The sequence below is a fragment of the Amphiura filiformis genome, chromosome 1, assembly GCF_039555335.1.
Source record: "Amphiura filiformis chromosome 1, Afil_fr2py, whole genome shotgun sequence".
NCBI classification, from domain to species: domain Eukaryota; kingdom Metazoa; phylum Echinodermata; class Ophiuroidea; order Amphilepidida; family Amphiuridae; genus Amphiura; species Amphiura filiformis.
This window is the reverse complement of record NC_092628.1, coordinates 72194797-72218516: the sequence shown is the minus strand read 5'-3', so window position 1 is coordinate 72218516 and position 23720 is coordinate 72194797. Positions and strand designations below refer to the sequence as shown.

Here is a 23720-nt window from a genome sequence, read left to right as displayed (position 1 = left end):
ATCTGTAAGGGGTATGGATTATGCGTTGCAGATCATTATGGATTCTTTGATTTTAGTGAAAACTTCAGGTTTTTGGAAAATGAGTTCTTGAAAAATAGTTATTTTTGGCAAATCTTAAAATTCGCAGTTGCGCCTAAAATGTGTGATTGTACCCAAAATGCGCAATTTTTGGTGATTTTTGCGCATCGCACATTTTCCCTGTCCTTAAATATGGTGTACTTTAATTAGCATTGGGTTATACTTCCTGGATTGTTTTTGACAACTAATGTGGTTATAAAACTTTAATTCAACTATTTTTCTTCACACTCTTAGGAGTCTCGTGCCGTATGCATATAAGAAATATGGAAGATGAAGGCTCAATGTCTCAGATGCTTTCAAGATTGCAGCTGAAGTCATCATCAACAACGCCGTCTGTAGGTGTACAGACGACACTGTCAGAAGTACAGAGTATGCGGGATCCCAATGCTCTTCACCTGATGTCTGCTCTATAGGTATACAAAGTGCGCCAGCAGTAAAGAATGCTTATTCAGAGGCACATCCCTCTCAAGAAAGATCTGACGAATCTCTCATTGATGACTGTGCCTCTCTCCTGGAGATCCTCTTCGAAAGGAGAGGTGTGCCAGTTGGTGAGAGGAGAGGGCGCTGCCTTTGTAACTAATACAATAGATGCAGTGGCTAAGCTGTCCAGGGAAGGCAGGTAAAACGTCCGGTTTGGGTTCAGCAAGGTATTGGCAAAAAACAAACCAGGGAACCAGGAACAGGTGATGCCGTTTCACCGAATGCCATACCAAATGTTCGAATACAACATTAAATTTGCAAATGGTGGCCGCCAGTCCTTTGTAAGTATATAAATTTATACATTAAGCCTCTTTGTAGTGCACACCCTTCATAAAGGCTATAGTATGATTATCAAAATTACTGTTCTTGACAGAAGAGTCATGTTTAAGTTTAAATGTGAATAAGATATTTGAATAGTTTTCATTTTGAATGCAAATTATACTAAAAGACAAAAAAACTTAGTGGGCATCATTTCAACCCTGTGTTGTTGGTGATTGATAGGGATGGGGCAGAAGAAGCTCTTCAATTTAAATTTGTGGACTGTCTAATTCGCATTCCAAATAACACATTTCAGAAAGCTTTAATATTCTTTGAAATCACATTTTGTATTGGCTGATCTGTAAGTCTTGTATAGTTTAGATGAGTTGAGATACTATCACGGCTGATAGCTCAAGTGGTGAGCATTTAGATTATATCTAAATTAGTTGGTTCGAACCCAGCATCAGCCTATTGTGTCTTTGCTGGTCTTCACTTCAATTCTGAAGAAACTCCTTACAGCATGTTGAAGAGATAGATATTGGAAGTGTCTTATGATTCAGTTTTCAGAATATTATGTAATTGTTAATAAGGCAATGAAAAATGGGCTAACAGACCTTTGAAGTAGGTCGGTTGGTCAAGGCCTTTTTTTTTCCAAAAAGGTCCCAAAATCAACAAAATTTGTAATATTTTGCAATTTGGGGCAATACAAAAAAAACCTGTTTTTGATTAAAATTTGGGTGGGCATTATACAGGAAAATTTTGTTTCCACAATTTTGGAGAAAAGTTGATAGGGTCCATAGAACAGGGTTTTCTTTTTTTGTTGAGAAATTGGAAATAATAAGGCACCTACTGCAATTAATTTAGTCCTTTTGCTGGAACATAAATCTCTGTAAATAAATATATGCAATTTAAAAATTATGTCAGTCATTTGCATTTATAAAATCTAGCAATTTAATGTCCAAAGTTTACCATTAATTTAGTTTATCATGTAATTGTCTAACTTTAGTCTTGTTCACAGATTGCATGTGGCTCAATTGCAAACAGCCAGTATTACGAACGGCAGACACCATGGTGTGAAAGAGACTGTTTTGCATATGTGACATGATCAAGGGGAATGAGTCACTTGTCGGCAATTTTCTAGCAGTTTACAAATGTACATTTTGATGCAAACCCCATCAAAATCGGACATCTGGTTACCAAGTTATGAGCAATTTATCAATGGTTGAAAATAGAATTTGAACACTGTTTTTGCCAATGTCTCGAAAACAATATTAGCGTCATCCGACTCATTCCCCTTGATCATGTCACATATTTGCTCTGTTGAAGTTAGTCAGAAATTGACCTCCGGTTGCCCTGCTTGTTTTAATTATTGCATCGTTCATGGCTTTTGTGTAAGAATATGGAAGAGGTATATATATAGTACATATGGCATGATGGTGGTACAGAGGCACTATGTTATTCATGTGAACCAAAGATTATACTTGAAAGATTATACTTGACGCAATTGAAGATATTCAGTCCATGGCGTGCCTCAATAATGTAAAAACCTCATTCCCTAGTAGTTGGAGGAGTATGGAAGTGTGTTTGATTTCTTTTTGTATTTTGTATCGCTGTGTCTATTTGTTTGCTGTGTTATGTTTTGATTGTATATTCATCGGAATGTTTGTTTTTTAAATAAATTCTTCTTCCTGATTATATTTCTAGCCAGCATGTCCACCTGCATATTTCACTTGGTTAGATAGTATGTACACTCAATTTGGGGGAAGGTTTTTCCGTCTGTTCAGAGGACCATATTACGAAGGTATACCACCTGACCATCAATACCCATGGAATGTGAGTAATATGTTATCATTTGAACGTACATACATGTAGTTTAATTTATTCATTTCAGTTGGTTGTCCATTTCACATTATTGCATATATTATATTGTAATTTTGGTGATACCTGTTTTAAGTTTAAGCAACACTCTTTTAAACTTGTTAAATTATTTTATTTTGTTATGCTTTAATCCCGGCTTTAATATGGTGTTGTTCCACATCAAAAGTTATTGTATGTTAAAATATTAAGATAAAAATGGTTCATGATAAGGACTATAAGGAGATCTATTTTTTGCTACGTTTCACCATGTGCGAAGCGGCTCTGCAATTATTATGAGGTTGAGGGTAGAGTTGCAAGAGATTTTTGGCAAGTGAAAATGGGGAGGGGGAGGCAATGTTTAGCTGGGTAAACAGGGTGGGTCATAACTATTGCACTATACCCTTACATGCAAGTCCAAATCTTATGAAAATTACCTTATTCAGTAGGGCCTTCAGACTTGTACCATTATTGATACACATGTACTCATTGGTAAATAAATAAATACACAACAGCAACCATAGAAATCCATCATAAGACATAAAAAGATATTTTAAAATGTGTCATTCTGGCAATTAATACACTGTTTTAAAGCAGACCAAATATTATGTGAAAAATTGTTTTGCATGTAATGTTTTGTTATTATATCTTATATGATGTTTTGCTAGTGTAAATTCAATGTGGCATGCATAAGCCCAAGAGCAATCCAGAAGCAAAGAACCCTGCAACAGGAAAGAAATGAACACCTGTTTTCTTCAGATACATCTATACAGGTAATGAATGAATGTCATTAGGCTCCAGTGCCATAATAGAATTGATCACAACTTGAATTCCTTCATGATGTACGAGTAGGACGTAATTTTGGCAAGGGATTTTATGTACAGGATACATACCGTTACATCTTGAATGTAACAACATGAAAACATAACATTGATTTTGCCATTATAACATTTATAGCAATGCATAAATTTCATACAAAACAAACTGCTAGTATATCATTGAAATGACCAGATCACAAGGCTGTCATTTTATCTAGTGGCAATATATGACACAGATGGATCAATCAGTTTAAAAATAAAGATCCTTTGTGGCCCTATAGTGCACATGCAGTATAGTGCACAGTAAGTTAGTTTTTCCTAAGGTAATTCTGTTAAATATTTGACAGTACAAATGTACTTGCACATTACGAGAGTAATTATTAATTACCGTTCGTACACTCTAAGATGGTGAGAACCAATCAGAACAAACATTTGTAAAATACTAGCCATGCATAAATATTGTATAATTGCATTAGCGCGCACTCCGCGTACTACATTTGTACGCGCAGTGCTTTCTGGCTCATTCACTTTACTTGCGTGTGGATGCATCCCATTTTCAACATTTTAGTGACAATTTTGTTATTACCGGTAAAATAGCAAACATCACATGATTTTTTCCTTGTGTATGAAATAGCTTAATAAAAGCGTATCACTTGTTGCTCGAGAATTGTAAAAATAATGCACTTATACTGAGATAGCAATGCGCCTAATGCACTTCCCCTTTGGGACTCATGCATTAGACACATCAACATCTCAGTATGCGTGCATTATTTTGTATAATTTCATTTCCAACAAGTGATATGCGTTTATTAACCTATAATTGATTTGGTCCTAAAAGGAAGCAAGACATGACCAGTTCTGTTATGGCAATGCAACCTATATCTAATATCAAGTATCATCAAGGTATACATTGTACTAGACACTTCTCCAATTTTAGTTTCAGTATTAGATTTAATTTTCAAAATAATGTTTTGATCTACTGGATGAATAATCTACATTCTACACCAAGATACTTCTCAAATTGGTTCCTACTGATTGTGAAAAATAAAAAAAAATAAAAAAGGTTCAAAATGTTGGAATAGCTCAAGAGAGCTGTTATTGTTAAATTTCAAGATCAGAGCAAAAAACAAAAAAACTAAACAAAAACAAAAAACCAGACTGACTGATTAAGCCCATTTGATTGTGGTCAAAACGTTAGGAAATTCTGCAGATCAATTGGCATAGTCCATTTGATGATGCATTTATGTCACTTGCATAGCCATTGTTGCATGAACATTGTTGCCCCTGCATACATGTATATTGTTGTACTTGAAGTACAGGGTATTTTACAAACGATTAGAACCTTTTTGTAAACAGGTCAATGCCCTAAAGGAAGTGGTGAAAACGAATCCTGGAGGACGTTATTGGATCAAGTCGGATGCAACAGACTTAAATCCATGTCTTCAAGAATCTGGCAAACATGATTGGTTCGGGGATGCTGACTTAGGTGATGGAAAAGTAAAAGAGGTAATTAAGGAAAATTAAATATGACCTGTACATTCCAGCAAAATGTACCAAGAGTATAAGAGTAAGTTAGACTTCTTTGTAAGATGTGGATAAATTGTTAGATTTGTAATGAAAACTTTTGAAATTGAAAGTTCAGCTTAATAATTGATGTCCATTTATGGCCATAGTATTATTAATTGTAATTTTTTTCAGAAATGAACAAGGAATCACACTTTGAGGTAAGATTTGTGCTAAACCAAAAATGTGGGTTACACAAAATTTGTTAAGACACAGACAAAACAGTTCTTGGTAATTTTAGGTTGATTTTCATAAAGAAGACATACAAAAAAAATAGACTTGTACATTACCCAACAATCAGATAATAAAGCTACATTTTGCTTGCATAATGTTTGATTAGTCAATCTTATAACAATAATTCTGCAATCTTGTCAATTTAAAGCAATAATGTGTGATTTGCATAAAGAATAGATTCTTATTTAAATGTTTGTTTTCACTGATCACATTATCCCCTTTCAATTTCGAGCCAAACAAATGAGGTATAAGGAAAAATGTGATTCATTCCAACGCCTACAATGCGTGTACTACGCTCACCTTACATGTAACTGCATGGAGCATCGCGCTACGACGTGTGTACATACAAGCTGACATCCACGGTACATGTTAGCAAGTACTTGATCGTTGAACTCTGAATAAAACCCGATCGACCGGTTTTAATACAAAAGTTAAATTTACTGTTATTAAAGCACTGCAGGCTTAGTCTTTTATGTTGTATTTTAGTATACCACTGGGCATTATAATTATGCAAAAGGAGGGTGTCGCTGTAAAGCAAATCACACATTATGGCTTTAATGGAACACTGAGAAAATTAATAGCAAATTAAAAAAAAAAGAAATATAGGTGAAGTTTGCATGATAACATACTGACAGAATGCATTTGTTGCAAAACCTGTATCTGATATGTTCCATTTGCTTTTACACTTGTCTTTACTTGGACACATACCAGTACCAAGGGTGAAAATAAGAGCTTCTCTACCAGGACTCGGTATGTGAAAAAAGTAATGGGCTATATTATATAGTAGGCAACTCATGGACCAGAATAAGACCTGAAGCCTGCTTACTTTCACCCTTGCATACACTCTACTTTCATTTCCACTTTCACAAAGATGCATGATGAGTACATAACCAGGCTAGCAGATGTGACTGCCATGTCACAATCTGGTAATGAACAGAATTTGACAACCACGCTCAAACGAGAGATGGAGCAGCTGAAGAAGAATGTCATAGAAATAACATCAGGGCTAGAGAAGGCTAGGAAAGAGTTCACCACTAAGTCTTCTCTTGAGAAGACCTCTATGCAGAAGCTAAAGAACTTGTGTTGGACAGTGCACGAGCATGAGGTCATCCTGGAACAGCTCAATGAAGCCTCAGATACTCTGACGTCATTGAAGAAACAACTGCTAAATGTAGGTGGATGTACATAGTATGTTATGCATGATAGTGTCTACTTGTTGGTTCTTTCATTGTACAATTTGACACAATTATAATTACATGTATAAAACAGTTTGTTTTTTGTTCACCAGATTTGTTTGCAATTTGAATTTGTGAACAACTTCACCCAGCTGCAGCTATGAGTTGGAGATGGGGGTAAATATTTTGATAATGGGGATGGTCCATGCACTCATCCCCCATGTTAATGCCTGTATGTGGGTTTCTGAACAAAATAACCACATATTTAACCTGTTGCTATCAGCAGTAGATTGCAAATTGCCTGTTGCTTTCAGCAGTAGATAACATACTGTATTGCCTGTTGCTATCAGCAGTAGATAGGAGGAAATATCTAAATTTGGCACTTTTGAAATTCAACCATTATTCAAATGACTGTGTATATCTTACCCGTGGTATAAAGGTATCAAATTATGTATGCATAACAAATCTCTCCATCTATTAACTTCTTTATTTTGCAATTTAGATTAAGATATGACTTTTGTTAAATTTTTCAGATACTTTTTGGGCATAGTATACTAAATATGATCAATCATTATACCAATCATATTTGGTATAGATTCATGTTGGAGATCATTTTGATTCATGTTTCTGCCTTAATGTGTGCTTGTCTTTCATATCATTTGATCAAATTCACAGATGTCCTTTACCTCGACCATCTGTTAATGGATACATTACTTCTTTCTTTCAAAATTATCAAGAGAAAATTATACTCATATTACCTCATGCAAAAAAAGGCTTTGAAATTGTGCTGGAACTTCTGCTGCTAATTTGTATTACATGTGCCTTTTACAATTCAAATTTCCTGACAATTTATTTTCAGTGTACATTGACCAATGATGCCAATGGTAATGCAAATGATACTATGTAATTAAAAGTACTCTGGCCTGAATTGTTGTGTATTTTGAAAGATAAAGGTATATTATTGTTGATAATTATTGTTACTTGAGTGACACATGTGACAGAGATTTGAATTCATAATGGTTAATTGAATTTTTATGCCCCTCGTATAGTGCTTTTATTTATTTATTTTTTGAATGCAGGGCAAACATACAAAAGCCATAGCGGAGGCTGTCTGTGAGTATAAAGCAGACTATCACAAGCTACTTCGCAACTGTTATGGCAGCTACTCATGTTATGGTGTTTGCCATATCGCAAGAAGAGCGGAGAAGGAAACCCTACTGTATCCCTGTGAGGTATATAGCATACACAGGGATGACAGATGCCTTGATGAGAAAATTAGTGGATGAATTGAGAGAAGAGATGGTAAATGTTGGGTTGGTGCCAGTAGGTAAGTTTTTGCTTGTGAATCATTAATGTTTAATACCATGATAGGTTTTTCACTTCCGAATCAAATTTATCACATTCTTATAACTTACAGATAGATTAATTTTATACAATATACAACCATAGTATTAAGGGGTCAGTCACCCACCTTTGCACAGTATTTTTTGTGTGACCTGAGAGCACATCAAACATATCATATTTCATTTTACATACGAGGAATGTTTTTCTGATATCAAAAAAAAACATTTTGAATACGAGGAATGTTTTTCTGATATCAAATAATTTGGATTTTTTTATAATTCAAGATAAAATAAAATTATAGGCCAAAATTACAACAAATTAGAATTTTTGAAATTTAACAGTCCTCAAAGTAAACATAAATCTAATGACATGTATTTAAAATGTATGTAGCTGGGATGAGAAGTTGACCATCAATTAAAACATTTCATATCGAAGATATATAGATTTTGTCTCCAAAGGACCTAAATTCTTTTGGTGTTTTGGGGAAAAAATAATATCTTCAAGTTCAATACAAAATGTCCAAATTGTCATATGATGGACGGCTTTTCCTCCTAGCTACATAAACTTAGATTTATAAAGTTTACTTCAAGGACCTATAAAATTTGTATTATATCTTGAATTGAAAAAAAATCAAACTTATTTGATATCAGAAGGATGATACCTTGTATTGAAAATGCGATTCGATATGTTGTTGGAAATTGTTGGAATGCCCAGCAGGCTTCAGTTGCTTGTAAATACATTTGTCCCCTTTTCCTTTCTGACAAATTGAAACTCTCAAAAATTTAAAAAGTTTTACTTCAACTGCTTTCTTTGTTTTGGGGGGGTTAAATGGTGATGAACATTCCTTGTTCACCATTTATTCACCCTCTTCTGAAATTGATTTTGGTGAACAGATTTTGATAACACCGCAAATGCTTCATTAATTATGTAATAAACAAATTTTATGGCATTTCACAGAATTTTTCTTTGGAAATAGCATGGTTTATTTACAACTCTTGGTTCAGTTGCCCTTAGAGCAAATACAATGAACCCCATTTGTATTATTGTCATTGGAGGATCTCTGTAATTCTTACAAAAATTAATTAGTGTGAATGTAAATGTAGAGTGAGATACAAATTTTAATGATGCAATTAATGATAGCTCAGTAAAAAAAATTTGAAGCAGTTGCTGTTTTCAGTAACAGAAATATAATATGGCATGAGGACTATTATAGCCAATGCTCTTGTTTTTACTTCAAATTGTATCAAATTTTTTTTATAATTATAGAACCATAGAAACACTGTATCTGTTATTTTTGTCAACTTTTACAGGTAGTGTCACTGATGGTGAGTTCCACACCTGCCGAGATAATTGGGCTAGATGGCCAGCCAACAAGTATTTTCAGGTTCCGTCAGCTTGCCAGAAATAAGGTTGCCCACATGCCAATGGATGCTCTGCTAAGAATGCTGTTGACAAAAGAAGGTACCCTGTCATATATATTTATGTATACAGCAACTTCAAGGCATCATTTTGTTTTTAATGGGTATCCTTAAGTTGTGCTTGCTTTGGCATCTCATCAAGCAATATCATGACTTTTTTAGCTCCAAAATAATGAGATATTTTGGTAATTGTTTTATTCAAGAGGGGGGGGTGGAAAAGCTCTTCCAGTTAAGTTTTTGGACTGCATCATTTCGACCCTGTGTTTTTGGTGATTGATAGGGATGGGGCAGATCGAAGAAGCTCTTCAATTTAAATTTGTGTACTGCCTAACCCGCATTGCAAATAATATATGCATTTCAGAAAGCTTTCCGTCTTTTGAAATCACATTTTGTATTGGCTGATCTGTAAGTCTTGTATAGTTTAGATGAGTTGAGATACTATCACGGCTGATAGCTCAAGTGGTGAGCATTTAGATTATATCTAAATTAGTTGGTTCGAACCCAGCATCAGCCTATTGTGTCTTTGCTGGTCTTCACTTCAATTCTGAAGAAACTCCTTACAGCATGTTGAAGAGATAGATATGTCTTATGATTCAGTTTTCAGAATATTATGTAATTGTTGATAATGGATTCTGATGTAGTGATTGACATCATTTTGGGCAAGACAAGAGAGGGGCAAACAGTTTTGGGCGCACATTCATGGGGCGCCTTTAAAAAAAAGCTACGGAAAAAATATTCCTGCTTGCAATATCTAAACCATATAACGTTTGCGATTAGGGAGCCTAAAAATTTAGCATGTGCGAGGGGCAGGGGCAAAGATAGTTGGGCAGGCCGATGGAGTGAGACAAGCGATGCTCGACAGCCAAGAAGGGGCAAGCTTTTTTGTTTGGTTTGAAGTTTTAACCCCTGGGACTCATAATTATTGAACAGCCTCTCAAATCAATTTGATATCCCAGATAACTTTGAAGCATCTGTGGGTCTGGGTTCTTTGTCTGAATGGGGGTTTGGAGAGAAAAGGGGAAGCTCTTCCAAGTAATAGTTTGTGGACTGTAATCCGCATTCCAAATGATTATATTTCAGAAAGCTTTTCAAGAGTGTTTGAATTCACATTTAATGATTCATATGTCGGAATATTTATAGTATATTTAGACGTCCGTGGGTCCGATTGTAAGTATTTGAAAATAATTGTATGTTTTTGAATACATGAGTTTGATAAAATGAATTTCAATTTTGATATTTTTTTCCAGTTGTAAATGGCAAGAACATTGCAATTGATGCCAATGAAATCATCCTCAAGAGGTTCTTCAGGAGGTGCAACAATTGCATGCAAATGGTGTCAGTCTTGAGGCAATACTGGCACAAATCCGCAGCAAGCTACTCAAACCACCACACAAGCTTTCTCTCTGGCCTGGAGAGGAAGCAGGCGAAGAGAGTCGCTGAGAACCATCGTTGCCATGTTTATGTACATATCCCTCATCAACGACAGCACCAAAACGGGAAGAGATCACACTGTATATGCATACATCCCAGAATGCATTGCAGGATCCGACTTCATGGACCGAGGCGACCATCACCACATTCACAAACGAATTGCAACCAGTACCAGAATGGGTGGTCCAGAAGAACTGGAAATGTCATCACTTTCAGAAGTTCTTCAAGATCCCCATTCTGGTCTTACCCACTCAGCACTTCGGGGAGACAACAAGCAAAGTGTGCCTGATGCCGAAAGTCTGCTCTCCCACAATGTTGCCAATAGCCTACATAAACTTGGCTACCAAAAGGAAGCCAAGTACATCAAGACATTAGCAAATTGGCACGAGGCCCATGATGGGCGAGCCATCAAGAGCAAACATCAGTCCCAAGCTTCAAAGCAAAGAAAGAGAAGCCAGTATAACTACGAGATGTTGAACATGATTTTAGACGAGTACATGCCATGGCACCGTACTTGCTATGACTTCCGATACATCGATATCAATAGGTAATAATGTCAGTCAATTCAGCAGCTGAAAGAACTATCCCATTATACTTTGCAGTATAAAAATTAACTGCACATACCATGCATGTATACAAAATGCCTTACTTCCTCTTAAAAGTAGTCACTTAAATCACTTCATGGGGGGGGGGGGGCTCTTCCAGTTAAGTTTGTGGACCGGCTAACCCAAATTTCAATAATATATGCATTTCAGAAAGCTTTCCGTCTTTTGAAATCACATTTTGTATTGGCTGATCTGTAAGTCTTGTATAGTTTAGATGAGTTGAGATACTATCACGGCTGATAGCTCAAGTGGTGAGCATTTAGATTATATCTAAATTAGTTGGTTCGAACCCAGCATCAGCCTATTGTGTCTTTGCTGGTCTTCACTTCAATTCTAAAGAAACTCCTTACAGCATGTTGAAGAGATAGATATTGGAAGTGTCTTATGATTCAGTTTTCAGAATATTATGTAATTGTTGATAATGGATTCTGATGTAGTGATTGACATCATTTTGGGCAAGACAAGAGATTTTGGGCACACATTCAAGGGGTGTCATATAAATGCTCAAAAAAGGCTTAGGAAAACACAGTTAAAACTTCATATGCTTCATATGCAAAGTATTGTGTAACAATCCATGTAACTCCAGAAATGGCTTTTATTTATTTTATTTATTTTTTAGTATACATGCATTTGTTATGGCGAAAGCAGAAACACTCAAGCTAATTTTGTTAATCAAATTCCATTCTAAAGGTTTATTTCATGTTTTTATTGTTCCATGTGATTCTAAGAAAATCCAGTGGCAAAGTGGCCAAAAAAAAAGAAAAAAGTAACCCAAAGTACTAGCCATACTGAAACACCATTTGTATTTATCTTCACAGACACACTAATCATTCAAAGGTACTACAATGTGTTTTGTTTATTCTCAATTTATTGTAGCATGTTAATAACATGAATGATAAATATATGCCTTGCTCAATCACAGGCTACACTACCTTAACATGTAGAGGGTGTCCCCAAAGAAGAGATTCCTTATTGCACCCTCTTATTATTAAATTGATGGTCACACTCAGAAGGACATGCATACATGCATAATTGTCTGCTTTGCATCATGAGCACAATTGTTCTTTTAAAAACGTTACTTAACAAATCAAGATATTTCGTCTTTCTCGTCATTACAGGCCCCTTAAAGGTATCCTTGGGATGTCTATGGAGACAATAATTGAAGTTATTACCAACATTGAGTGCCAGGAATTTAGGAGAAGACAACTACATTTGCCCCCTGAACATCCCCGGGCGGGGTATACCAATGATAGCGAGTTGTTGTTCTCAATTTTCAGGGAACATAATGATGGCATAGCATACACACTGAAAAAATTTCAGAGCACCTGGTCACCTCTCTGCAGGTTAGTAAGGCGATATAAAACAAACATGTTTTATGGACCAGACTAAGTGTACACAGCCTCTTCCCAACCAGGAAGTAACTCTCTACATCCAAATACACACTGACTTTTTGTACATACTGCTATTTATAGCTCAATGTGCAAATTGTGGAGAATGTACAAAACAACCGTAATTTTAACGTTAAATATCTGTTTGCACCAGTAGAACATGCATGTGTTACGGCCTGTACCTATAGACAAGGGCACAGCTTTAATAATTGGTTTGGCTAGGTGTCCATGAAGTTTATCCTCAGCCTAGCTGTCATGGGAAAGGTGGACCTGTGTAAATAGGTACATGTATGAGCCCTAAGGATTGTAGGTTTGATTTGATTTTATTCGGTACTCAGTCAATACAATGTTTACATATAAATAGACAATTAACAATAATATAAGATGTACACATTTTAAAAACAACACATTAAAATGATAAAACATTATAAAACAGCAGAGCACCGAGGATAGCCAAAAAGCTTTTCAAAAGAAAAGCTTATTTCCATTGGGGTCCTTAAACATGTGAGAAGAGGGGGAATGCAAAGAACACTGAAGACAAAAAATATGAAACACCAACACAAAATATTGCACATGAAGTGAGACCAGCTCACATTAATTAGCTTGACCAGCAAGGTGTTTTTTGAGAACAATTTTGAGAAAAGTATTGATTTTATTAACTTGCTTGATTCCCTTTGGCAAAGCATTCCAATGATGAATAGTGGTGTTGTAGAATGTGTGACTAGCTTGACCTTTACAAAGAGGAACAACAAAGTTGTATGGGCTACCCCTGGTGCTGTGCCTGTGAACTGCAGATATACAACTAAAATGCAATTTTAAATATTCAGGGGCAAGATTATGAAAAATCTTAAACGCATGATTTAGTTTAAGCTGAATAACCCTATCATTGACTGAAAGCATCCCAACCTTAATCAACTCTTTTGACCAATGTCGGAACGGGCCCAATCCCAAAATATATCTGACAGTCTTATTTTGCATGACATTTTTTTTTTAATGTTGAGAAATTGATGCCACAAGACTTGAAATTCATGCCACAAGACTTGAAAAATATGGCATATGGATAAATACATACATGTATTTACAAATCTTCATATGCTTAAAATTTACTGTCATCAATCTGCTTTCTCTTTTTTTCTTTAATAGTGAATTTTTGAAGCAGTTGGACGAAGATTTACCATTTTGGTATGAAACGCAAAACCAGCGTTTTTCGACAGGCTCCCTTGAAGCACCAGAAGGAACTTTTGATGAGGAGACGGAGGGCAACCCACTGAGATTGCACACTCTACGGGTCAGGGCCAGGGACTGTTCGGCAATATTCATTGCTGGACGTGCTTCCTGCCCAGTACCACATGCAAAGACAGTACGCACACAGTTCCACAAACTACCCAGTGAACTACCTGATTTCAAGTCTTCTAGAGCCACAGATCATGATTATCATTCACACTGATCTTCTTTTGCTGTGAATAAGCACCATGGTTGAAAATTACCGCAGCAGCATCTGCTGCAACAGAAATATGCTCACAAGAATTTTGGCTCTAGCCTGGCCTATTATAATTAAAGACAGAATAAAAAGACTAGTTTGCATCTGATGTCATCTTTCAATCAAACTTGGGTATAGTTTGATTACAAGTGTCGTGGTGATGAGTTGAGTGTTCATATAAACACAGCTCAAGAATTAAGCCCCCCTCTCAAATTTTGTCATAACATGGTAAGGCTTTGTTTTGTACCAATAAAATTACCTTTGAAATCATTATACACTAAGCCAAAAAAAAGAAACTTATAATTTTTCAAAGGTTGTATCTTAAAATTCTGTCCATCAAAATTAACCAAAATTACACACAGTATTGCCTCAATACTCTACTCTAAACACATCAAGCAGTTGTCCAACTGACACAATAGCAAAATGCACTGATATGGAACAGCTTCCTGGACCACATTCACAGCCCTATTGGCACCCAACAAACGAAATCTGTGAGAACGGCATCTTGAATCACCAGGATCATCATGTCAAATGTCCAAACAAAATAATGAAGTCCATTAGTAACGGGTATGTCCACCGTGCGCTTGCACGCATGCTGTGCACCTGCTTCTCATGCTTCTAACCAAGTTCCTGATGATATCCTGGGGAAGATTGCCCCATGCTTCTCGTTACTAAAGGACTTCAGTATTTGTTTGGACATGTGACATAATGATCCTGGTCAGTTTGTTTTGACTCTCTTCATGTTTTTAACTTAATGTTGTTAAAATTGGTTGCTGTGACCTGTGATTCAAGATGCCATTCTCACAGATTTCTTTTGCTGGGTGCCAATAGGGCTGTGAATGTGGTCCAGGAAGTTGTCCCATATCAGTGCATTTTGCTGTTGTGTCAGTTGGTCAACTGATTGGTTACTGACATGTGTTTAGAGTAGAGTATTGAGGCAATCCTGTGTGTAATTTTGGTTAATTTTGATGGACAGGATTTTAAGATATGGCCTGGTGAAAAATTATAAGTTTCTTTTTTGGCTTAGTGTAATGACTGTTGTGTAAAAATGAGAGATTTCCATGACTTCAGGGCTGATTGAGCCTAAATTGAAGGCAAAAACTGCCCTTTTCAAAAGTCACAAAGTATATGCCTATGCTTCTCACAAAAGTTGATTAATGGCTTGTTACTAATGGAAAAACTTGTGTGGTTGAGTGCAGTTTAAAATCCTCACCAAGTGAACATTTACTGTAATGTGTATCGATTCTTGATCATTCAGCCATGCAAATCACCTTGGTGCAGAGTTCAGCACAGTGAGTTGTAAGATGGCCAGTTCCATTCCTTGTCCTAATACACCTTATAGTTAACAAGCATAGTCCTACTTTGTGATTTTTGGCAAGGGCAGTTTTTGTCTTCAATTTGGGTTCATTCAGCCATGAAGTCATGGACACCTTTTATTTTTACACAACACTTAGTAAGCACTCGTATAATTATTACTAAGTAAGTTTTATTGGTACAAAGTTTTACTTTAAGATATTATGTTGACATTTTCAGAGGGGGACTTATTTCTTGTACAGCCTGTCTCAAAAAAAATAATAAAAATAAAAAGCACCCTCTATGGCATTTAGAAAATATAGTTGTGACATCATGCTCACATCAGCGTCAAGAGCGTAGTCTTAGCTCTCAAATGCCGTTTGTTCTGTTCAATTTGCTTAAATCTTGAGATATGTTTAGTTTTAAACAACAAAAGGGTAAAATCACAGTTGTGCCACTTTTACTAGGTGTAAGCATCATGTCACAACGGTATTTTCTAATTGCCATAGAGGGCACTTTTCAATTGCACAATTGTTTTTGAGACAGGCTGTATGTGTTTAGTGGGAAACTTTTTTACCTGAAAGCACCATGTCAACAATGCCAAAAAAGGTTGCTTTTTACATTTTTAAAAGTACGTAATTTTTCACAATTTTCTACGATTCCAGATGAATCAACCTTTCTTTTACACACTATGTACAGGTCATAGGGAGTTTGATTGACAGTGACTTCAGATGCACTCTTAATATTTTAATTGTCTATAATTATACTCATGTTATTGCATCATATTACACAGTCAGTCTATCAGTTAATGTACAAATTACCTTAAATGAAACTCACAAGGTCATAAATCCTGTCCATAAAATGAACCAAAATTACACACCCATAGAATTACTTCAATACTCTACTCTAAACACACATGTTAGTAACCAAGCAGTTGTCCAACTGACACAACAGCAACATGCACTGACATGGAACAGCTTCCTGATTGGTACCCATCAAAAAAAAGCATAGAAGATCCTTAAACAGGTGATAATTTCCAAAGAGTAGGTGGAATAGTGTTAGAACAAGGCTGCTTCTGCTTTTCACACTTTCTTCAAGAAACAGGTTACTGACCAGTGTTTTAAGAACAGTATTGAAGTAATCCTGTGTGCAGTTTTGTTTCATTTTTATGGACAGGATTTTAAGAGATCGACATTGTGAAAAATTATAAGTTTCTTTTTGATGCCAGTTTATATCCATTATACCATTGCCCTGCACTACAAGCAGGTTGCACTCATCACCTGTGTATGTCTGCAATCATAGATTGAATACCATAAAGCGGGGTGACTTTGGACACTGGGGTGACTTTGGACACTGGGGTGACTTTGGACACTCATATAGGACAGGGTTGCTTGATTTAAATCACAATTTTTTTCAAACAAATCATTGATTTAAATTCAAATTAATGATTTTTTAGAAAAAAGTCATTGATTTAAATTGAGCAACCCTGTCCTATATGCGTGTCCAAAGTCACCCCGCTTTACGGTACAATACCGCTCTTTTCAGAGATACTAATCTTACACTTACAGGTGTAAGTGGATCAGCATATATGGTTTAATGGCTAGGTACCACTTGAACAGGGTGATATAGTCAAAAAATGTATTTATCTATGCATATGTTAAAAATTCAAATTTTATTTTCAAGACACAAAACAAGTAACACTTTTTTCAAATTTTTTTATTTTTTTCTTTGTTTTAAAATACCTTAAGACATCCATTTTGGATAAAAAAAAGTTAAACTGTTATCCTTTTTGATCAATATTTTTAAAACGAAGAAAAAATGTTTTGCCCTCTGTCTCCTCATCAAAAGTTCTTTCTGGTGCTTCAAGGGAACCTGTCAAAAATTTGAGAAAATCGTTACTTGTTTTGTGTCTAAAATTTGAATTGCACAGTTTACTGTTTTGAGAACACAAATGTGACCAGAGCTCCAACAAAACCCGGAACAAGTTGCCAGTCATGTTTTTGAGTTATAGGCCTTTAAAGATGACATTCCCATAAAAAAAAATCTAATTTTGGAATTCTTAATTTCATAGTATTTGACCTTGGGACTGAGCGGACTTTCAAATCCTTGAAAGTACTGAGGTTTATTTAATCAATAATTTACAGTTGAACTATGATAATCCCTATTTAATCCTGTATAAAGCAGGAAACTAATGGCTCATTACTTAGAACAGCTGTTACTCAAAAATATCAAGGTATCATTTACAAAATGATCTTAGAAAGTATTGATGTTATATATATAATTCTGGTACCATTTTGAAGCTTATTGTCATGTTTTAATATTTTTAATCAAATCATGAAATATCAAAAATGCGACTTGTTCCTGGTTTTGTCAGAATGGGTCACAAATACACAATTTTTGTCAATTTGAATATTTATGGTAACTTGTTATGGGGGAACCAAAAAAATTGACGTAGAAAATCAAATTTGGTGCTTTTCTCAAAAGTTGCTCATATTGGCAAAAATCTGCCATGCTAGTTGGATTCATTGCATCATTTGCCTTTTGACTTTTATGTACTGGAACTTTCATCATTACTTTTACTTTTACAGATAAAATACAAAACAATGTCTAAGATTTCTCAATTTGAGTAATCCTACCTGCTCCCTTAATGTAATGTTACATAGAATGTTATTAGTCAAGGAAGTTGTGTACCAAATTACAACCAGGGGTATGTAGATTCAGAATCGCGGACGCAGTGTGCCAAGAAGACACCCTTATGCAAAAGTTCTACCTTTATTAGTCTCAAGGAGTAAAAAATTCAATGGTCATATAATGCTTAATTAACGAGGTATAGGTAGAAATAGGTCAAATGGTAAAATCAAAATTATAATTTATAAAAGGGTAAAGTTTGTAAATTACAAATAATATGATACTATTTCTATTCAATTTGGAGCATTGTGAATATTTGATCTATTACATTGTTATTGTTATTGTACCTTTTAACCTGTACATCATTGATTAGGCATCATGGAGATACATGACCATTGACTTTTTTATTCACTGGGACCAGGTGAACAACTTGCTGTATTGTGCATATTCAACTTTAATCCCCCATATGTGACATAATCTGGTCCATGGGGCCAAAAGCGGCAAATTTGAAACTGAGATAAAGGCACAAATATGGAGTAAAAACAATAAAATACATAAGAAAATAGACATCAAAAACTTCATAACTTTAGAACCAAGTATGCTAGACCTTTGGTGTTTTCAGTAAATGATAGCCTATTGTATGTATAAAGTAAATGCCTCCTTTGGCCCCCATGGACCAGATCGTGTCACATATGACCTTTGATCTCAATAACTCAATTTGCGCAAAGGTTCCTTCCTGGCACCTGGCATATTTTGAATCTTGAAACCCTCCTCTAATACTTTAAGCAAAACAATTGCAATTAGTACACAACTTCACGGTTGTACTGGGCTTTCAATGATCTCTATCTTCGATTATTAATATACAAGATGAGTCAAAATGATATGCCCAACTTTAACAATTATTGCATCTTGCATGGAATATTTCAATAACCAGAATATTAACAGTATTTGGCAAGGTCCTTCAGCTGTGTCTGACTGCTCTTTCTGATTTATCGCATAAAAGAACAACGTCGTGTGATACTATGTAGCTCGATCAGCAAATGATGTGTCAGTGTGATGATGACATTAGCCTCTTAGATGTTAGCCAATCAGGAACCCAATTCCGTGTTTATACAGTCAACATGCCAAATTGGCAGGCTGAGACCACTGAAGAACCTTGCCAATAACTGTAAGAATGTGCTGTAAAGTCATTGGTAGGATATGATAGCTTTTAAGCAGTGTTGCCAAAACTTTTAAGTGCCAAGGCGCGATGCATTGACTCACCAGGCTGCAGTAGAGGATTCTTAAGTAGCACAATTTTTAAGCTTCAGATTTACCTGAAATTAGAATGCAAATCACCCAATTGGGTGGAAAAGCACTTGACTCTGGTACTTACTGGCAAGTTACTGACCGATCAATAAAACCCACTGCAATTGCAATTTGGAGATTCAAAGACTCAAAATCTTTATAAATCGGCTAAATTGAAAGGAAAACACATCAAATTACTGCCGCGACCTGACACTGGCTTAAGTAGCCCAATTTCAGGCAAGTAGCGGCAAGTGATTGCCAAGTATACCAAAAAGAGTGCTTTGGCATCACTGCTTTTCAGTTCAGCATTTCTGGCAAAATCAAGAAAATTTCATCAGGCACAAAATGTCTGCTGTCTACATTGGATACAAATCTACCACAGACATTTTATACCAACGAGAAGCCTTACAAATACTCATTTACTTAGGATGAGTTAAAATGGATTGTTCAAACCTTGTTTTGTGCCAGTATATATCTTCTGTGGTGTTAGTGGAATTTTTTGGAAAATACACTTTTTTTTATATATTTTGTTTTTTATTTTAAAATTTATTATATGTTGGATTGTTTCTGGACGTATTCAACTGTTTAATCACAAACAGAAATTATGTTTTGCATTTGAGTTAACCTCAAAACTGCAATGAAATGACTAAAATTAGTCATACGAATTAAATTCAGTCAACTGAGGGGAGTGTTGATGTCAACACAGATTCAAATGGAATGTATGTTTGTGCTTAATATAGAAAAAAAATATGACCATTAAAACAAGGCAATTATGTAGAACAATTAATAATAATGAGAGAATAAACAAAATTAATCTAATTTATAAAAAATAGGAAAAAGTAAGTATTTTCCCAAGAAGTACCACTTAACGCCACAGAATATAATATATGTGACACGATCTGGTCCATGGGGGCTAAAGGAGGGCATTTTGAAAACTGAGTTACTCTAAGTATTACCCTAAACAAATATTAGGCTATCATATACTGAAAAACACCAAAGGTCTAGCATACTTTGTTTTAAAAAGTTTTGTGATGTCTATTTGCTTATGTATTTTATTGGGTTTTTTTAGTCCATATATTTGCCTTTATCTCAATTTCAAATTTGCCGCTTTTGGCCCCCATGGACCAGATGGTGTCACACATATAAATAAACACTGAACAAGTATTAAATAAGCAATGACTTTCATCTAATACAATGTAACTGATCTTATATCGACTTTAATTTGTGTAAAATAGGAAGATAGGAAGAAACATTTTTCATATTAAACTGTGCAGGAAAATAATATTGTTCACTCAATCATGTAAAACTGAGCTGTCAATTTCTTGGTAGAATACGATTGCCATTAATATTGTGACAAGCTTTGCCACCAAAATTCTTTATCTAGGTTGATGATGTTTGACGTCTGCACGATGAGGCCACTATATCCACAAGGGCACGAGTGTTGGCTAATGAAGACATGATGAAATTTGTAGCAAAAAGAAGCCTTACAAATGCAATTGTAACAAAGGCTTCACAGACAGAGAAACCAAATATATACTTACACATGGTATTATTATTCTAAAGAAAAGCCTTACAAATGCCAATTTTGTAACTTTGGTTTGGCAGAAATGGTTATCTATGAACAAGCTTACACTTAAAGGAGGATTTCGTGATCCTAGCATGCTCTTTTTATGACATTTTTCAATAGATATCCACAAAAAAGGCTTATTTCCAAAATTTCAGTTGATTCCGATTTTATGCTTATGCGAGTTATGCATGATTATGTGTATTACACTGCTCCATAGACAATGTGTTGTAATTTCGTTCTGGTGCACCAGAACGAAATTCAAATTTGGCGATATTTTTGCTAAACGAATTAATCTGCAAGAAATATTTGGTACATAAACATTATGTAACCAGAGGTATCCAGTGGTGTAAAAATCTCAACTTTTTTTGGGATAAGTGGGGGGGATGAGGCTGTGGATCACGAAATGCCCCTTTAAGAGAAACCAAATATGGTACACATGGTATGGAGGTTACCTTATTATAGAGAAGCCTTACAAATGCCAATTTTGTAACTATAGCAGAGTTGGGTATCTATGACCATAGTCACAATTCAAAGAAACCAATTATATGGAACATTATGGTATGAATGTTAGCATAAAAAGAGAAGCCTTATAAATGCAAATTTTGTACCTACATGTATGGTCTATATATTTACCTCCAGTCACCGGCACTCATCATGTTTAGATTTGCGTTACTTTGTGCGTATACATACTTTAATATGGGCGATCAAAGTGACGATATGTACACGCAGGAAACAACGCTAAGCCAACGCAGCACACACTGTACTTAAAAAACTAGTGCTGGTGACTGGAGGTGATATAGCTTGGCAGAATTGGATATCTATGAAAGTACTCACACTTAAGAGAAACCAAATGTTTGGTACATATAGTATGGAGGTTATATGATAGAGAAGCCTTACAAATGCCAATTTTGTAACTTTGGCTTGGCAGAATTGGTTATCTAGGAAAGTGCTCACACTTCAGAGAGACATATGATACACATGGTATTATATAAAAAGCACATGGTATTATATAAAAAGAGAAGCCTTACAAATGCAAATTTTGTAACTATAGCTTCACAGAGTTGGGCATCTATGAACGTGCTCACATTTCAAAGAAACTAAATATGGAACACATGGTATGGAGGTTATCATATGATAGAGAAGCCTTACAAATGCCAATTTTGTAACTTTAGCTTGGCAGATTTGGTTATCTATGAAAGTGCTCACACTTCAGAGAGACCAAATATATGATACACATGGTACTATTAAAGAGAAGCCTTACAAATGCTAATTTTGTAACAAAAGCTTCACATATACATGTATGGCAATAACATTATACTGCCGTAGTTGGCTGTGATAATGAAATACATTTTGCCCTTTAAGGTTTAAGATAAACATTATTAGGGTCATTGGGCATCCACTTATTTTTCTTTACAATTTTAACTAAAGCAAAATAACCAGGAATTCAGGCACTATGACCATATTGGGGGATTTCCATTTCTACATCAATAATTTCTCTTTTATCAATTGCTGATCGCATTTTAGGTAATTTATGGACAGATACATAGCCGACTGTATTCCATGAAGGGTCATCAGATAATTGAATTTGAAAAGCAACTGCATTACGATCCACTGCATTTGTTGGCTCTGGCTGAACACAAACTTGTACAAGAATTGTACCAAATATATGATACACATGGTACTATTAAAGAGAAGCCTTACAAATGCTAATTTTGTAACAAAAGCTTCACATATACATGTATGGCAATAACATTATACTGCCGTAGTTGGCTGTGATAATGAAATACATTTTGCCCTTTAAGGTTTAAGATAAACATTATTAGGGTCATTGGGCATCCACTTATTTTTCTTTACAATTTTAACTAAAGCAAAATAACCAGGAATTCTGGCGCTATGACCATATTGGGGGATTTCCATTTCTACATCAATAATTTCTCTTTTATCAATTGCTGATCGCATTTTAGGTAATTTATGGACAGATACATAGCCGACTGTATTCCATGAAGGGTCATCAGATAATTGAATTTGAAAAGCAACTGCATTACGATCCACTGCATTTATTGGCTCTGGCTGAACACAAACTTGTACAAGAATTGTACCAAATATATGATACACATGGTACTATTAAAGAGAAGCCTTACAAATGCTAATTTTGTAACAAAAGCTTCACATATACATGTATGGTAATAACATTATACTGCCGTAGTTGGCTGTGATAATGAAATACATTTTGCCCTTTAAGGTTTAAGATAAACATTATTAGGGTCATTGGGCATCCACTTATTTTTCTTTACAAGTTTAACTAAAGTAAAATAACCAGGAATTCTGGCGCTATGACCATATTGGGGGATTTCCATTTCTACATCAATAATTTCTCTTTTATCAATTGCTGATCGCATTTTAGGTAATTTATGGACAGATACATAGCCGACTGTATTCCATGAAGGGTCATCAGATAATTGAATTTGAAAAGCAACTGCATTACGATCCACTGCATTTGTTGGCTCTGGCTGAACACAAACTTGTACAAGAATTGTACCAAATATATGATACACATGGTACTATTAAAGAGAAGCCTTACAAATGCTAATTTTGTAACAAAAGCTTCATATACATGTACACCAGGCACAAAAAAGAAACTGTCAGTTATATTCATCCTTGTTGTTCAATAACTTGATAATTTTGGATTATTCTGAAATATACATTTTGTTAATTGGACTTTTCTTTCTCATTTGACACCCTGTTCGTGAACATTGAGCAAGAATTGACCAAGATATGCGCCTCCAAACTTTCAAATCCCAAAATGAAAAGTTGCAATT

The 23720-nt window shown here is 35.2% G+C and overlaps 2 protein-coding genes across 2 annotated transcripts; both read left to right on the top strand.

Annotated features, from left to right (window-relative positions):
* The first annotated feature begins 341 nt into the window (after positions 1 to 341).
* Positions 342 to 10662, top strand: LOC140162780 (uncharacterized). The gene is made up of 8 exons (XM_072186082.1): positions 342 to 413; positions 2521 to 2649; positions 3339 to 3443; positions 4845 to 4994; positions 6157 to 6456; positions 7540 to 7692; positions 9115 to 9265; positions 10520 to 10662. Exons 1-8 carry the CDS (start codon positions 342 to 344, stop codon positions 10660 to 10662), a joined length of 1203 nt encoding a protein of 400 aa, XP_072042183.1.
* On the top strand, positions 9179 to 14093 carry LOC140162773 (uncharacterized). The gene is made up of 4 exons (XM_072186070.1): positions 9179 to 9265; positions 10470 to 11200; positions 12377 to 12601; positions 13790 to 14093. The coding sequence occupies exons 2-4, from the start codon at positions 10677 to 10679 to the stop codon at positions 14091 to 14093; spliced, it is 1053 nt and encodes a 350-aa protein (XP_072042171.1). The 5' UTR covers positions 9179 to 9265; positions 10470 to 10676.
* Positions 14094 to 23720: the final 9627 nt, after the last annotated feature.

Excerpts from the sequence above, each read along its gene's own strand:
- LOC140162780 (XM_072186082.1), top strand. The coding sequence starts at position 342 with ATGGAAGATGAAGGCTCAATGTCTCAGATGCTTTCAAGATTGCAGCTG. Across the intron at positions 3,444-4,844 it reads CTTCAGATACATCTATACAG|GTCAATGCCCTAAAGGAAGT; the intron begins GTAATGAATGAA and ends TTTTGTAAACAG. Across the intron at positions 6,457-7,539 it reads TGAAGAAACAACTGCTAAAT|GGCAAACATACAAAAGCCAT; the intron begins GTAGGTGGATGT and ends TTTTGAATGCAG.
- LOC140162773 (XM_072186070.1), top strand. The coding sequence starts at position 10,677 with ATGTTTATGTACATATCCCTCATCAACGACAGCACCAAAACGGGAAGA. Across the intron at positions 11,201-12,376 it reads CGATACATCGATATCAATAG|GCCCCTTAAAGGTATCCTTG; the intron begins GTAATAATGTCA and ends TCGTCATTACAG. Across the intron at positions 12,602-13,789 it reads ACCTGGTCACCTCTCTGCAG|TGAATTTTTGAAGCAGTTGG; the intron begins GTTAGTAAGGCG and ends TTTCTTTAATAG.